At 35.7% G+C, this 17,385-nt stretch overlaps 1 protein-coding gene and 1 non-coding gene across 3 annotated transcripts in view; both read right to left on the reverse strand.

The window, feature by feature from the left end:
- Positions 1-17,385, reverse strand: part of LOC136043853 (serine-rich adhesin for platelets-like) — a 267,313-nt gene that overhangs the window by 215,496 nt on the left and 34,432 nt on the right. For both annotated transcript variants that reach the window (XM_065728839.1, XM_065728804.1), the window contains exon 2: positions 287-444. In XM_065728839.1, the coding sequence (XP_065584911.1) occupies positions 287-432 (146 nt within the window). In that variant the 5' untranslated portion in view covers positions 433-444. The remainder of the gene's footprint in view (positions 1-286; positions 445-17,385) is intronic.
- Positions 1,803-1,874, reverse strand: Trnad-guc (transfer RNA aspartic acid (anticodon GUC)). Its single transcript has one exon. It is a non-coding gene; the product is annotated as a tRNA-Asp (tRNA).

The following is a 17,385-nucleotide window of genomic DNA, read 5'->3' on the forward strand; positions in this document are numbered from 1 at the left end:
ATCTGGCGTCAATTCACGAATAAAATATGTTTCTAAAACCTGGATTGGGGTCAATTCTGTTTTTTTTTTCACTTTTTTTTATGAAAATCCCCAAAACAGAAATCATTCATGTTTGTCAGTATGATAATGAATAGGCCTAGTAGAAATAAAAAGTCTAAATGTCGTGTGTGGGGGGGAGATTAGTTTTTAATTTTGTTATTTATTTTCTGGCATGTATTTATGAACGGCGTATTGTCTAAATTTGTTTGGTTTATCACAAATTATCATTATTATTGTAAACTCTTACCTTCTGTTAAAGTAGGACTTAACACTTTTGCCATTCGGTAAAACAACTTGTATTTCCATATCCCCTTCTAGAAAATCAGCTGGAGTATCCTCAGTTATCTGCCCATTAGTTCCTGAAACAGCCCGGACATACGGAAGGGCTGGCATCTTTCAGTTGACCTGAAAAAGGAAGCAATAAAAAAAAAATTAGGGACAATAAAAAAATGATTCTAACTGCATAATGGTAGCAAGTTTTTATTTGTTTTTTTTCAACAAATTAAGATCAAATTTGGCATGGTGCCAGGAGCAATAGTTACGTACAAGTTCAATTTAGTATATGAAATTATTAATAATCAAAACAGGAAAAAGGATAATTTTAGCAAGGGCCAACCTTAGGGTGGGAGCATGAAAAAGAAAATATAATATAGAATCACCCCATTTCTCTTTTATTTTTTTAAGTTCAGTGCTAATTCAATTTTTCCATCCCATGGAAAAGCACTCAAAGAAATTAGAAAAACTAGTAATATTGTGTTTTTTTTTGTTTTTGTTTTTTTAAGTAAAAGCGCATTTTACCTTTTTCCCGCCAAATTAAGAGCAAAGAAACCTTTTATTTATTGTGACAAAAATATTTTTTTTTTTTAATAATTTCTTTCAACCCCTTTGTTCAGTTGTAAATTATAAATCTATACAAAAGGGAATCAACTCTTTTTTGAAAGGTTTGTGGCCCATTCAGCAAAGAAATTCTGATCATTTCAGACCTCATTAAAAACCTTCCTCACCCCTCCCAAGTTTGTGTGCTTGTAACTGCTGTTACGTGTGTGTGCTTGTAAGAGCTCTTATGGCACTTGTGACGAGGTCAGAACCCAAAATTAGGCTCTGTAATAGAGTTATTAATTTTGCTGTTCTTTGTTTATTGGCATTTATTACAAAGATAAACTTGCAAATACAGTGTTCCTGTAGTCTGTTTTTGTTCGGTATTCTACCTGTAAAGAAGATAAATTAGTTACATAGGGTGTTTCTTTTATTCTGTATGAATTCTATTGTATTCTCTTTTTTTCTTGTTTCATTGTTGTATTCTTGTCGAATTTTTCTTTTTGATATTTTATTTTTTTATTACATTTTGGAAAAGTGATAAAAAACTTTCAGAAATATAATTAAAAAACAGGCTTTTTTAACTGAAAGTATGGAGCGACATTAAAACTTAAAACGAACAGAAATTACTCCACAAATGAAAGGGGCTTTCCACTCCTCAACATCTCCCTCTTTACGTTAAGATTTTTGTTGTTTTAAAAAGTAGAGTAGTGACAAAATGAAACTTCAGCATTAAAGAGTGAGGCATTGAGGAGGGGACAGCCCCTTTCATGTACGGAACCATTTCGGTTAGTTTTGAGTTTTAATGTCAGTACTTACTTTCAGTTAAAAAATCTTGTTTTTTCTTTATTTTAGATTTTAAAAATCCATAGAGCATTAATCACTGCCGTTTCCAAGACGTAATCACACCAATTACATAATACAAAATTCTTTAATTCGAAAAAATCCTCCCCGGCGGGGAATCGAACCCCGGTCTCCCGCGTGACAGGCGGGGATACTGACCACTATACTACCGAGGACTTATCAAATTCGGAACTGATATAATATTTAGTATTAAATTCTTATCTACAGTACAATTATAAATGAACTTGTAATTTTTTAAAGTAAACTCAAGGGATAAATTTCTTAAATGTATATAACATTCAGAGGCAGCATTCATGGAAACACAAAAAAAGAAAAATATATAATAAGGGAGGGGTAACCATTTTTTCAATCCATTCTTTAATGAAGTCACAAAAAGAAATATATTTTCCCAAAGCCTAGAGTGGGGACTTTTTTTAATGGAAATGCCGAAAAAGTTTTTTCCAAAATATGGAGGAGTTGTAAATTACCTGCTCTCAATATTTCTAAGTTTCTGAGATTTCCATTTCCCCCTCCACCCCCAAATGTCTCCGGAGCCCACCCGAATTTAAAATGGAGCATCTGAGACATAAGATCTTTCTATATATCATGTTTGATTAAGTTCTGATCACCCATTCGAAAAAGATAAACATATCCCAATTTTCACGATTTCTACACCCTAAGCGTTTTCCAAGATTTCCAGCTTCCCCCTCCAACTCGCCCAAATGTCACCGAATCCATTCGAGATTCAAAATAAGAGCTCTGAGACATGAGGACCGACTAAATACCAACTTTCATTAAGATCTGATAAGCCATTCGTAAGTTAAAAATACCACATTTTTCTAAATTATCCGTTCTTCCACCCTCCCCCTCCAAGATGGTCGAATCTGGGAAGGTACTATTTCTAATTTAATCTGGTCTGGTCCCGGATACGCCTGCCAACTTTCATCGTCCTAGCTTATCTGGAAGTGCCCGAACTAGCAAAACCGGGACCGACAGACAGACCGACATGCCGACGGACAGAAACTGCGATTACTATATGTCAATTGGTAAATATCAAAGGCCATAAAAACAAAAGGGCATATCTACAGCCGGTAAAAATGAGAATGCAATTTAAATATTTTGGTCGAGGCCTTCGCCCAGCCGTCCTCAGTGCAGGTTAGAAAATAGTAAAAGACCGTAAAACACAATTCCTAAAATAAATAAATAAAAAAAACTTTAAAAACAACGACAAAAATGAAATAAGACCCTTTCTTTATGACGGTGAAAGGATTAACTGAATTGAATCATTCAGTTCTATTTGAATGACAATTCAAGAAACTAAATCTGAGTTCATTTTGTTTATCACCTTTTTAAGAGCCTGTCGCTTACGAGGTCTGGTATCATCTGACATTTTATTTAGGCTGCAATATATTATGATGTAAAAGACAAAAAACCTATATATATAAAAATAAGTTGTTTCTGTGTTATGTCTGTTACACTATGTCTGTTACGCCAGATTATATCTTCTATATCTATATATATAAAAATAAGTTGTCTGTGTGTCTTTCGAGTGACGTCATGTTTATCGACTGACGAAATTACAGACCGGGACATCGGGACACAAATGACGACCGGGACACCGGGACATCTATATATATAAAAATAAGTTGTTTGTCTGTGTGTCTGTCTACTGACGTCATGTTTATGTGTCGACTGACGTCATGTTTGTCAACTGACGTATCTATATACATAAAAATAAGTTGTCTGTGTTTCTGTCGAGTGACATGTCATGTCATCATGTCATGTCGTCATGAAGTTAGTTGTCGTCATGTTTGTTATGATGATGACGTCATTAAAGGTATTTAAGACATTCGTTCACAGAAAAATGTTTAATTGTAAAATGACTGAAGAACCTACAATGGCAACAGCCGAGGAAGCTGCTCAAAGAGTCTATGCCAAAAAACTTGCTGCTGATAGAGAAAGTAAGAAAAGAAAGCATGCCGAGGAATCACAAGAACAGCAAGAAAACAGGCTTGCGGCTGATAGAGAAAGTAAGAACAGAAAGCGTGCCGAGGAACTACCAGAGCAACGCGAAACCAGACTTGCTGCTAAAAGAGAAAGTGAAAAAAGAAGGCTTGCCGAGGGATCACAAGAACAGCAAGAAAACAGGCTTGCGGCTGATAGAGAAAGTAAAAAAAGAAAGCGTGTCGAGGAATCACAACAACAGCGTGAAATTAGGCTTGCGTCTCAAAGAGAAATCATAACCAGTGGGTTGTTCCATATTCCCCATTATTATCAAAAACATTTAATGCACACATAAACGTTGAATACTGTAACTTCGTAAAGGCAATCAAATACATATGTAAATACGTCAACAAAGGCAGTGACATGGCAGTTTTTGGCTGGCAGTCCGAAATCAAAGATATCGACGAAATCGTGCAATATCAGGCTGGAAGATACATAAGCAGTAATGAAGCTGTTTGGCGAATTCTTTCATTTCCGATACATGAACGTAGTCCAGCTGTTGTTCGCTTAGCGGTACATTTACAGAATGGTTAACGTGTTTATTTTTCGGAATCCAACGTGCAACAAAGAGCCCTGAATCCACCGGATACAAAGTTAACTGCTTTCTTTTCGCTATGCAAAAATGATTCTTTTGCAAAAAGACTGCTGTATACTGAAGTGCCTTCGTATTACACGTGGAATACTAAAAATAAAGCATTTGAACGTCGAAAATAGGGTAAGTTAGTCGACGGCCAACCTACCATCTTCAAAGATACCACGATAGGAACACTTTACACCGTTCACCCCAATGAACATGAATGCTTCTTTCTACGCCTGCTTTTGGTGAATGTACCCGGTCCGACATCCTTTGAGTATTTGAGAACTGTAAACGGTACTATACATGACACTTACCGTAGTGCATGCCAAGCTCTGAATTTATTGGAGAATGACCAACACTGGGATAACTGCATCAATGACGCGTGCGAAATGTCAACTCCAAGTCAAATTCGTGCATTGTTTGGAATCATTCTAACAACTTGCTATCCTTCAGCTCCTACAGAGTTATGGGGAAAATATAAATCGAAAATATCCGAAGATATACTCCATCGAAAACGGTTAGAGACGTCAGATATGACTTTTGATTTTACATCAGAAATTTATGACTACAATTTAGTTATTATAGAAGATTTGTGCGTATGTATGGCAAACAAACCTCTTCAGGATTTGGGAATGCCTTTACCTAATCGTACCGCTGCTTTTTCGACATGTGTAGAATTGGATCGTGAACCAAGTTACAGTCCGAGTGATCTACTGTCGTATGTACAAAATAATATTTCCAAGTTAACGTCGGAACAAAAAGACATTTACGATATGATAATGCATTGTGTCGATAACAACGTTGGAGAAATTTTCTTTTTAGATGCGCCAGGAGGTACTGGTAAACCGTTTGTGATAAAACTGATTCTGGCATTGCGGGAGATTTCAGGTAAACATTACCTATAATACCTAGATCAACCCCTGCAGACGAAATGAATGCTTGCCTTCCCAATTCGATTAGCATTTGCAATCACCATCAACAAAGCTCAAGGTCAATCATTAGAAAAATGTGGTATAGATCTTAATACAGATTGTTTTTCCCATGGACAATTGCACGTTGCATGTTCGAGGGTCTGTAAACCTGACAATCTATTTATATGCAGCGACAATTGGACAGCGAAGAATGTTGTTTATTCACAAGTTTTACGCTGTTAATTTGTATTGTATCTATCTATCTATCTATCTATATAAAAACGAGTTGTGTGTATGCATGTTTGTTTGTTTTAAAAAAAAGCGTTTGCATATGACGTCATTATAAGTACATAAGGCTTTGTATATGCACAGACAATGGGAAAGCCAAGAATGTTGTATATTCGCAAGTTTTATGTAGTTCAAAACACATATATAAATCTATCTATATTCATAGGTGGTACACAGGGACACAACTACAATGGTGCGTAACTAACATGGCGCGTAACGACTTACGCGCGCGGGGGGCTTGAGGGGGCGCGAAGTGCCCACACCAACTAGGTGTTGGGGTGGCGCGAGAACAAAGTTACAGTACGAGTGATCTATTGTTGTATGTACAAAATAGCATTTCCAAGTTAACGTCGGAATAAAAAGACATTTATGATACGATAATGCATTGTGTCGATAACAATGTTGGAGAAATTTTCTTTTTGGATGCGCCAGGAGGTACTGGTAAAACGTTTGTGATAAAACTGATTCTGGCATTGCGGGAGATTTCAGGCAAACATTACCTATAATACCTAGATCAACCCCTGCAGACGAAATGAATGTTTGCCTTCCCAATTCGATTAGCATTTGCAATCACCATCAGCAAAGCTCAAGGTCAATCATTAGAAAAATGTGGTATAGATCTCAATACTGATTGTTTTTCCCATGGACAATTGCACGTTGCATGTTCGAGGGTCGGTAAACCTGACAATCTATTTATATGCAGCGACAATTGGACAGCGAAGAATGTTGTATATTCACAAGTTTTACGCTATTAATTTGTATTGTATCTATCTATCTATCTATCTATATAAAAACGAGTTGTGTGTATGCATGTTTGTTTGTTTTTAAAAAAAGCGTTTGCATATGACGTCATTATAAGTACATAAGGCTTTGTATATGCACAGACAATGGGAAAGCCAAGAATGTTGTATATTCGCAAGTTTTACGTAGTTCAAAACACATATATAAATCTATATATATTCATAGGTGGTACACAGGGACACAACTACAATGGCGCGTAACTAACATGGCGCGTAACGACTTACGCGCGCGGGGGGCTTGGGGGCGCGAAGCGCCCCCACCAACAAGGTGTTGGGGTGGCGCGAAGCGCCACCCCAACAGCTAGTATTATATATACATGAAAGTTCTTAAGCCAAACTGGCCAGACCTGACAACAAACAACAAAGAGAGATAAAACTCCACAAAAAAAAACTTCAAACGAGACTGCGGCCAGTAGAGAGAAAAGAGATGAAAGACTAAAATAACGCGGATATTTCGCCTGTATCTAAACTAGGCGTCCTCAGCACACGATAAAAAGAAAAACACTAAACTAAAAACAAATAAAACCACCACCAATAATAATAAATACAATTGTCGCAACTGATCCACGTAGGGAAAAGAAGCTATTAGATTTACTTCAATGAGAACATCAGAGCAACTTAGGAAAAATTATGAAAATTGAAACTAAGTTTACTATTCTGTTGCGAAATAATCCTCTTGCTAGCTAATATTGAAGCAACTCTTTTTGGTCTAGTAGATAATCTTGTCCCCTGGTGATTGTGTAAAATTTTAATTCCCTTATTGACTATTGGTTCACTTTTCAAAAGACAATCATAAATTGGGTCAATTTTATTTATTCAAATAAACTTATAACAGTAGGCAAGTGCCTTGCGGTTATAAAGTAGTTTAAAATATTAGTTTATAAAAAATAAATTGAAAAATTAATAGCACAATAAATATATAAATAATAAATAAATAATATAAATATAAAATATTAATAAATAAAAAAAAATAGAAAAAAATAGGCACTCGTAACAAAAGATAGCATTGGTTTCGACTAAGTTTCACTTTTTATTTAAGGGATCTTGAAATTTTACGAATAGTCAGTCCCATGGGCAAAGAATTCCATTTGCATTTTATATAGCGTTGCGAAGTTGGGCCAGTTTCCACCAATTAGGATAGTAAAACGGAATTTGTGTGATAAAATTCAATTAAATGGGTCTCATTGCTTAAATTTTTTTTTTTGAAAAAACTGCCGCAGCTATAGGGAAGTTACCTAAAATTAGGCCAAATACTATAATTTACGATATTAGTTCTTGCGGTACTCCTATATTATTCAGAATATACTCAAGAAGTTTGCCGAATGTACACTCTATGAAAACCGGTTTCACAGAAATGTAGCTTCCCGCTTCAGTTGCCTTCGAAGATCTTCGTTGGAGATTTTGTCTAGATACCTATGCACTGAACTTGTATAATTTTGGCTATATATTTGCGCATTAGGGGGGTTGGGGTAAGATTAGGTTACTTTACCCCCACGTTTCCCTTCATATGCAAATATGTAGCCAAAATTATATCATTAAATGAACTAAAGTATTACACTTTTATCATATTTTTGTATATTTCATTAAGATTAGCCTAACTTCACTTCTCGAGTGTGTTCTAAATAATATAGGAGTACCTTTCTTGCTATTTAGGCTTGTATACGAAAAACAAAATTTGGCAACCGTGACTCTAGAAGCAAGACTATTTGATCTGACTTGCTAGAGAAAAATCAAACCACATTCCTATTGTGACATCTAAACAGATCATTTAACAAATTTCTGCCACTCACAACACTTACTAACTAGAATAAACCTAAAAAAAAATAGAGCAAAATAGTCAAAAACAAATAGTGTGCAAGATAACGAAAAAAGTGACGAAACTGATAGGAGATGTTTTGATCCACCGAAAACCTTTAGAGCTTGAGAACACATTAGAATTAAGTTATCATGAAGAAATTTAAACAGTGTTTGCGAACAATTAAACAAAACTTGCACGGATACATGCACACACGGATCAGGTCTAGGAGGGGTGTAGAGGGGGTTAAGATTTAAAATTTTACAAGGGAGGCTTACTGACTTTTACAAAACCCTTTCGAGAAAAACAGGGTCGTTAGTGACCCAACCCTTTTCTAAGTAACAGATGACCACTTTTTTCAGCATTCATTTCCCAATAGCTCCTGGACAATGGCCATAAATATATGCATGTTGCCCATTGTTTACGTAGAGAGCTTATTGTTTACGTAGAGACTTTAAAATAGAAACTGGTGTCATGTTTGGTCCGAAGAGGCTAAGGGTATTAATTTGTTACTTTTTGGGAATGTTGAGATTTTAAGCAAATTCAAAAGACGCTACCATGAAAATGGCGTATCTACAATGTCTCGCGAATTACGAATGGTATTAAATTAAAATTTAAAGGGGACGTAGAGAGGGCGTTAAACTAAACAAAAAGACATTATTTGCATCAATGTTGTCAAAATGGCGTTTCTGCAATAACTCAAGAACCGCTTATGGTACTAAGTTGAAACTTTCAGAGAATCTTAAGGGTTTTTGTTACCCTTAACAAACACCCTTTGGTTAACTAAACCAAAAGACACCAGGTCCAGATTGCTTGTCAAACGGTGTATCTGCAACAACTCAAGTACAGCTAAGGGCATTAAGTTGAAACTTTCAAGATACATTTAGGGGGGGGGTTGAAAGGAGTCGTAGACACAATGTGAAAGGTTGTCATAATGGTGTATCTGCAATATCTTAGGAACAGCCAAGGATAGAATTTTGAAACTATAGGGAATGCTGATGGGGATATTAGACTAAACTACAGGACACTATGTGTAAACAGGTTGCCAAAATGGAATATCTGTTATGTCTCTATGATGCTAAAGGTATTCAACTGATTTTCCAGAGAATTCTGAGGTCTATGTTGAACAAAATCAAATTATATTATGTGCATCCAGGTTTTAAAATTAGCGTATCTGCATAACATATGAGAACAAAGAAAGGGAACAAAAAATGAAAAGAGAAAAAACAAATAGGTGAAAAAACGAGGATTTTATCAGCCAGTAGCTAAATATTGAAAAACAAGCAAATATTTCGACAAGGACCTCCGCCAAGTCGTCCTCAGTGCTCAAAGAAAACAAAGAAAAAAACAAAAAAAAAAACAACAGCAAAATCTAACCTTTATAAGTGACCTGCACGAGAGGAAGACAGATACTGACTCAACCAACAAAAAACCAAGTTTAAATCAATGAAAGAGAAGTTACCAATTAGATTGAATAAGTATCCTTTGCCTTGCAACAGATTTCGCCTGTCTACAATTTCGGTTTTCATTAGATATGCGGACATGTTGTCTTAAATTAGATTGAGCGGAAATATTCATAGATTCTTTTAATATTAAATTATTATAAATTGGGCTTAAGGAAATATCTCCCGTGTCTCTATTTATAGCCAAATTTCTATTTATATGTTTTTTTATCTCAATAGCCTCTTTAAAAGATTGCGGTAGACCATTTACAGTAGATATTAAAGTTGCCTCTTCAAAAAGAACTAAATGGGCAGGATTTTCGTATATATGCTGGGCCAGAGCTGAATCAAAGTTGTCATTTTTATTTTCCAATCTCAGGGACTTGTCTATTGAAATTTTGTGTTCTTGCAATCGTTCCCCTAGTTGTTGATTGGTCCTTCCAATGTAAAATCTTCCACATGAACAAGGGACTCTGTAGACACCACTACCTAGTATAGGGTCCGTTTTATCCTTTCCCGAGTTGAAAAAATGTTCAACTTTTTGTTCAGTTTTAAAAGAAACAGAGAGATTATGTCTTTTTAAAATTTTTCCAAGTTTGTCGCTGAGTTTTGATACGTATGGTAATGTAGTGAAAGTTTTTTTCTCAATTGCCAGTGTACCTGAATCAAGGGGGACGGGCTTCCTGTTTTCCTGTTTAATCTTTTTTAATCGTCTATCTATTATATTTTCAATGAGGTTGATTGGGTAAAATATAATAGATAGACGATTAAAAAAGATTAAACAGGAAAACAGGAAGCCCGTCCCCCTTGATTCAGGTACAATGGCAATTGAGAAAAAAACTTTCACTACATTACCATACGTATCAAAACTCAGCGACAAACTTGGAAAAATTTTAAAAAGACATAATCTCTCTGTTTCTTTTAAAACTGAACAAAAAGTTGAACATTTTTTCAACTCGGGAAAGGATAAAACGGACCCTATACTAGGTAGTGGTGTCTACAGAGTCCCTTGTTCATGTGGAAGATTTTACATTGGAAGGACCAATCAACAACTAGGGGAACGATTGCAAGAACACAAAATTTCAATAGACAAGTCCCTGAGATTGGAAAATAAAAATGACAACTTTGATTCAGCTCTGGCCCAGCATATATACGAAAATCCTGCCCATTTAGTTCTTTTTGAAGAGGCAACTTTAATATCTACTGTAAATGGTCTACCGCAATCTTTTAAAGAGGCTATTGAGATAAAAAAACATATAAATAGAAATTTGGCTATAAATAGAGACACGGGAGATATTTCCTTAAGCCCAATTTATAATAATTTAATATTAAAAGAATCTATGAATATTTCCGCTCAATCTAATTTAAGACAACATGTCCGCATATCTAATGAAAACCGAAATTGTAGACAGGCGAAATCTGTTGCAAGGCAAAGGATACTTATTCAATCTAATTGGTAACTTCTCTTTCATTGATTTAAACTTGGTTTTTTGTTGGTTGAGTCAGTATCTGTCTTCCTCTCGTGCAGGTCACTTATAAAGGTTAGATTTTGCTGTTGTTTTTTTTTTTTTTGTTTTTTTCTTTGTTTTCTTTGAGCACTGAGGACGACTTGGCGGAGGTCCTTGTCGAAATATTTGCTTGTTTTTCAATATTTAGCTACTGGCTGATAAAATCCTCGTTTTTTCACCTATTTGTTTTTTCTCTTTTCATTTTTTGTTCCCTTTCTTTGTTCTCATATGTCATGCATAGCCAGTATGGTCTCAGAACGTATTTACGTATCTGCATAATATCAGAAGAGTATTCACAGAAGGAGCATAATCTCAGAAGAAGCACAATCTGCATAGTCTCAGAAGAGTATTAAGTAGAAACTTTCAAGGATTATTTAGGCGGATGCGGAACTGAATCAAAAGACAATATGTAGATTCAGGTCGTGAAACTGGTGTCGTGAACCTGGTATCATCAGGTCATGAATCTGGAATATCTCAAGAACGGCTAAGGGTAACAAGAAGAAAAATTCGAAATGTCCAGTTAAATAATTTTATATTTCACTGTCAATAAAAAGGTATCATCCCTATTTTGAACTGTTTTACTTTCAAAATAAGTCGTCATGGACTTATTTGCTACGGATGCTACGGATTGCTACGTCAAGATTGTCAAAGAGGAGGAGTGGAGGTACATAATAAGCCATTATATGCAGTCAGATCTTCGAGATAGCAGGTCCAAATGTTTTTGGAATGGCTTGAGGGATAAAATTAAAACTTTCAGGCAGAGCTGGAGAAAGATAGGAGAGAGGGGGGAGGTTGTGAAAAGAAAATTCAAATTTAGCATTTAGAAGGAGTGACATTAAACCTTAAAACGAACAGAAATTATTAGGTATAAATACAAATGACCATGGCGGCGTTGTTTCTACATTAAATTTTAATCAAAAATTTAATTAATCAAAAAATAATAATCGAAAAATTTGAGCAAAGATTAATTTAAGAAAAAAACAAAGTTTTTCTGAGGAAAGTAAAGAACAAAGTTTAAACTTAAAACAGACAAAAATTATTACCTCACAGCCTATCTAATACATATCTATAAAACTAGCACAAATAAACCAACTAATTAAGTTTCCCTATGTTTCTAGGATTACAAAAAAACTAGCTCTCTACTGAAAACACAAAATAATAGAGGAGTTTTGGTACATTAAAGGAAAAAGAATTAAGGATGCTTATGACCGAATAAAAATAAAGCATTCTAGGATTGTTGCTTTATTTACATATTTTTCTCGTTTAATTTGAAATCACTTCTGCACAATGGCTCAGTTCAATGACTGGCTCTCGTTTTGGTTCTGAAAAGGACATGCCATAATTAGTTTGTAGACAAGTTCGAGTTTGTAAACAAGTTGTATCATAACTTGAAACTTGCTGTTGTATAGAGAGAAATAACTGGATTTCCAGAGTTCATTTTATGTCTTATTTTGTCTTTATTTCGAGTAAATACTAAAGCATATTTCCTATTATTTAAGATTGTATATTACTCACTATTGATATTTTAGCACGCCAGACCAAAATACTAGCTGATAAATCAATCCAATATTTCCGTATGCTGTTCTAGACTCTACGGCTATTAAAGAATATTTAATTTTACGCTTATTTTAAGATAATTTTAATTGTATACTGAAAGTTACTGATGTCACAACCGGTGTAAGACTATGAAAAGCTTTATAGATTAGTTTACTGTTGTCAGGCTACATACACACTTTTTACTCCCAAATCAATATTCCTGTTTTTTATACTTGGCTTTTGTGTTTTCTGTAAAGCGCTAGTTTTTTATAATCCTAGAAACATAATAAGACTTAATTGGTAAATTTGTTTGTACCAGTTTTGTTGATTTATGTTAGATAGGCTGTTAAGTAATAATTTTGTGCTTTTTAATTTTCAACTTCGCTCTCTACTTTCCTCAGAAAAACTTTTTTTTTAAGTTAATTAGTGAAAAAAAAACGAAAGGCGATAGACAGTCTAATACATGAATATGTTCATTTCTGAAGATATTAGCAATTTTGGATTAATTAACGTTATAAAGGAGAATATGATTAGAATATATTTTGTCTTCGGTACAGCGCAAATAAGGCTCTGGCCTTTAGAAAGATTAGGGGGGGGGGGGTGTTTGTGTTAATTTCTCTACGCTTTGAGTTTCACTTGGTTGTTCATTATAATTTCAGTTCATTTTGGATATCATTTTAAGTTTAAATTTCAAGTTGTCTATATGTATATTTCATTTCCATACTTTTTTTTGGACTTGGGTTATTATCGAGACTGGCTGCTCTTTATTTGCAGATAAATGAAAAAAAAAAACTAATTTTTTTTAGCTGAAAGTAAGGAGTGACATTAAAACTTAAAACGAACAGAAATTACTCCGTATATGAAATGGGTTGTCCCCTCCGCAATCCCTCGCTCTCTACGCTAAAGTTTGACTCTTTACCACAATTCTATTTTTTAAAACAATTAAAAGCTTTAGCGTAAAGAGCGAGGGATTGCGGAGGGGACAACCCATTTCATATACGGAGTAATTTCTGTTCGTTTTAAGTTTTAATGTCGCTCCTTACTTTCAGCTAAAAAAATCAGTTTTTTTTATTTAATTTAAAATAAGAGCTCTGAGACATAGGTTCCTTCTAAATATCAAATTTCATTAAGATCCGGTCACCTGTTCTAAACAAGAGCTCTGAGACACGATTTTCTTCTAAAGGTCAAATTTCATGAAGATCCGATCTCACGTACGAAAGTTAAAAATACCTTATTTTTTCTAATTGTTCCTGATTAACCGTCCCCCACTCCCCCACTCCGGGTGGTTGAATAAGGGAAACGACTATTTCTAATTTAATCTGTTATGGTCCCTGATACGCCTGCCAAATTTCATCGTCCTACCTTATCTGAAAGTGCCCAAACTAGCAAAACCGGAACAGACAGACCGACAGAAATTACGATCACTATATGTCACTTGGTAAATACAAAATGCCATAAAAAGCTGGAATGACAGAAAAAACTCAAACAAGAAGCAATTATCCATTATGTCTTGGAAAGATTTAGCTCTAAACCAAGAAGATGAATGCCGAAGCTTATTGATGATTTATGATTTTTGGTGATTACTTATTAATAAGGGTTTCTTAGGCATGATATAACTTGCTGGCAATGTAAGGTTTTGTGAACTGCCAAGAACTTCAGCTCCCCTCTCCACTCAACAATATATATTATACTTCTATAATATGAATATACTTCACACAATAATTATTAGATATAATTATTATACAATAGGAAAATTATATTATTGTCATGCTTGAGCAAAGGCAGTCATTATAGTCGATTTTATAGTGGAAGAGCAATTACCCAAGTTGAAATCATAAACTCATTTACCAAATAGTTTTGGTAATGAATAATTTTTCAATTATGCAGGTTATACACGATGATTCTGATAAGTATCAATTGATGGATGTGTTTCCTACCAATGTAAGGCGGATTTCATTTACTTTTTGTTTAGTAAAATATGCTAATCAACTGGAGTTAAAAGCATGGCGAGGACAGATCAGGGAGTTGTTTTATTATCTATTGTTATCCCAGGCATCTCAACATTCTCCTTCCTGTCGCCAAATATTTTGATTTTTTTTTTGCAAACAGCTGGGTACCCAGAACAATTCGTAGGCAATTTCTCTGGAAAACATCTAGTAAATTTTCATCTGCTTTTCGGAGTGCCCATGCTTCAGAGCCATATTTGACCACTGTCATCACTGTAGCTTCCAATATTCTAATCTTGGTTTGTAGACTTATCTTTCTATTCTTCCAAACTTTTTTTAACTGTGAAAAAACACCCTGAGCCTTAGCTATTCTACTTTTAACATCTTCACTGCTCCTACAATCTTTACTAATAATACTACCAAGGTAACCGAAGCTCCCAACCTGATCAATCTTTTCGTTACCTAATGTCACCTGTTCATCTTCACTTATTCCAGGCCTTAGTGACTTAGTGTTCTTAACATTAAATTAAACTTATAATTTTAATTATTAACTTTCACGTTTGTAACACTTATCTGAATTCTCCATATCCTGAAGCCTCTACTAGCAGTTATCCACCTCCTGAAGCTTTTTCAGGATATGAGCAGTATGTATTTTATGAAACCAAGAAGAGGTGGGTAGACGTTGAAAACCCAGATGAGGAGACAAAAACCCCAGCTCTTCCACCTCACTCAACTTTTGCAAGTCAACCCAAGGTTGCTCAGTCTGTAAGTCATCCAGTTTAGAGCCCGTCTTTCCTGTGTGGGATCCGGCTTCTCCGATTATAGATACTTCTTGGGAAGCCCAAAATAAACTTCAGTTTTCTTTGCCGACTGAATATCCAAACATAGAGCTGAATTCTCCATATCCCGAAGCCTCTACTAGCAGTTATCCACCTCCTGAAGCCTTTTCAGGATATGAGGAGTTCAAGGTTGTCATCCTAAACCCATAATTTCCGGACTTATGAAGACGGCCCTTGGAAATAGGGCCAAAATATTCACGGAATTGATTTCCACTGTCTTGAAAAGATTTTCCCTATTGTTTCTACTTTTCATTTGTTTGTTATGGATAGGCAGTGTGGTCTTCGTCGCTATTTTCGTCTAGCCTATGGGGAGTAGTTGACCTATGATATCATTTATTCTCGTATTGTGCTGAAGACGGCCCTTGGACGAAGGGACGAACTTGGACGAATTCAGCTCTATGTTTGGATATTCAGTCGGCAAAGAAAACTGAAGTTTATTTTGGGCTTCCCAAGAAGTATCTATAACCGGAGAAGCCGCATCCCAGACAGGAAAGACGGGCTCTAAACTGGATGAAGTTGGTTTCATCGAAATTGACGTCCTAGCTCTCATTGTACTCTCATTTTGATTAATTCCAACTTGTGACAAGCAGGGCTAATTTTTTGGCACATTTAAAGACCATTTGGCTTCATCAAATACATGCTTTGGCTTCTCATCGTCAGGCAGATCTGAAATTGCTACAGGTGTAAAATTTGGTGCACTTTGCTGTGGAGGACCAAAGACAGTTTTTGATTGGACTCTTTTATTTCTCTTTCTCAAAGAAATTCCAGTTTCAGCAGGATTCCTACTTACAGACTGAGCACCCTCGGGTTGACCTGCAAAAGTTGAGTGAGGTGGAAGAGCTGGGGTTTTTGTCTCCTCGATCAACCGATCATCCTGTACGTATTCGCGGCTTTTGGGAATTTGCACTGATATTGACGCTGGAACTTGGGACAATTCAACTCCACTCATTCCAAGGACCATCCTCTGGGAACTAGGAGGCATTTGTCTGCTAAATGCTTCCTCCTGAATGGGTCCTTCTGGGTAATTTGGTCGTAATACAGCCGGAATAGATTCTACAGATCGCGATGGAGCGTAGTGGCTAGGGGCAGGAGATGGTCGGCTGGCAGCGCTGGATGGTCTAGATAATCTTGCCTGCTGATTAAGACTGGAGGGTTGACCATAAGTAGCTTGGCAAGGTTGCTGAAAAGAAACACTACTCGCAGTATCTGCTTTACCCGTATTTTTGGTGACAGGCGGTTCCGGCGGTATTTTAGGCCAGGCTACTTCATTGACATCTAAACTTCCCTCGGTGTCTGTTCTCCCTGTACCAACTGATTCTTCTACTAGCGAATATTGAGAATCTGCAAGTTTCACAGCCTTGGTTGAAAGAGGTGACGAATCATTCGTCACCACAGGCAGAAAAGAGTGCGAGCCAACAAGGGGTACTGGAGCAACGTCTGAAGCATCTTCACTACACCTCTCCTTTTCTGCAGCAAATGTATTTCCTTTCAGTATTTGAAAGGAGGACAATTCCTCACATGTGTCTCTCAATCTTCTCAACTCTTCTTTGAGCTCAGACTATTTTTGAGTGGCCCACCAAACTGCAACACATGAGACTGGAATCCCAATCGCAATACAATATTTTGCGATCATTGTCTTAACTAATTTCTATTGCATGCGATGTCTCGTATATATAATAGGTATGACGTCATTTTGTCGAACTACAATGATGCTGATACGAGGAGTGACGTCATACATTTTGCACTCATGTGATGCTTGCTTAATTTGAAATGACGTCACCGGCTTAGTTTAAATAGCCTAAAAAGTATCGAGGGTGTCAATGTTAGCAATCTTTTTTACTCCTGCATCATCTTATGTCTATTCACACCCGGAAGACAGTGACTTTCAAAAATTCTTCTTTGTTTTGTTCAGAGTTGTGAAGTTTTCAGGGTAGTTTCACATTTTGATAAGTGTTACAAACGTGAAAGTTAATAATTAAAATTATAAGTTTAATTTAATGTTAAGAAAACTAAGTCACTAAGGCCTGGAATAAGTGAAGAT

Source organism: Artemia franciscana, chromosome 1 (assembly GCF_032884065.1).
Source record: "Artemia franciscana chromosome 1, ASM3288406v1, whole genome shotgun sequence".
Lineage (NCBI taxonomy): Eukaryota > Metazoa > Arthropoda > Branchiopoda > Anostraca > Artemiidae > Artemia > Artemia franciscana.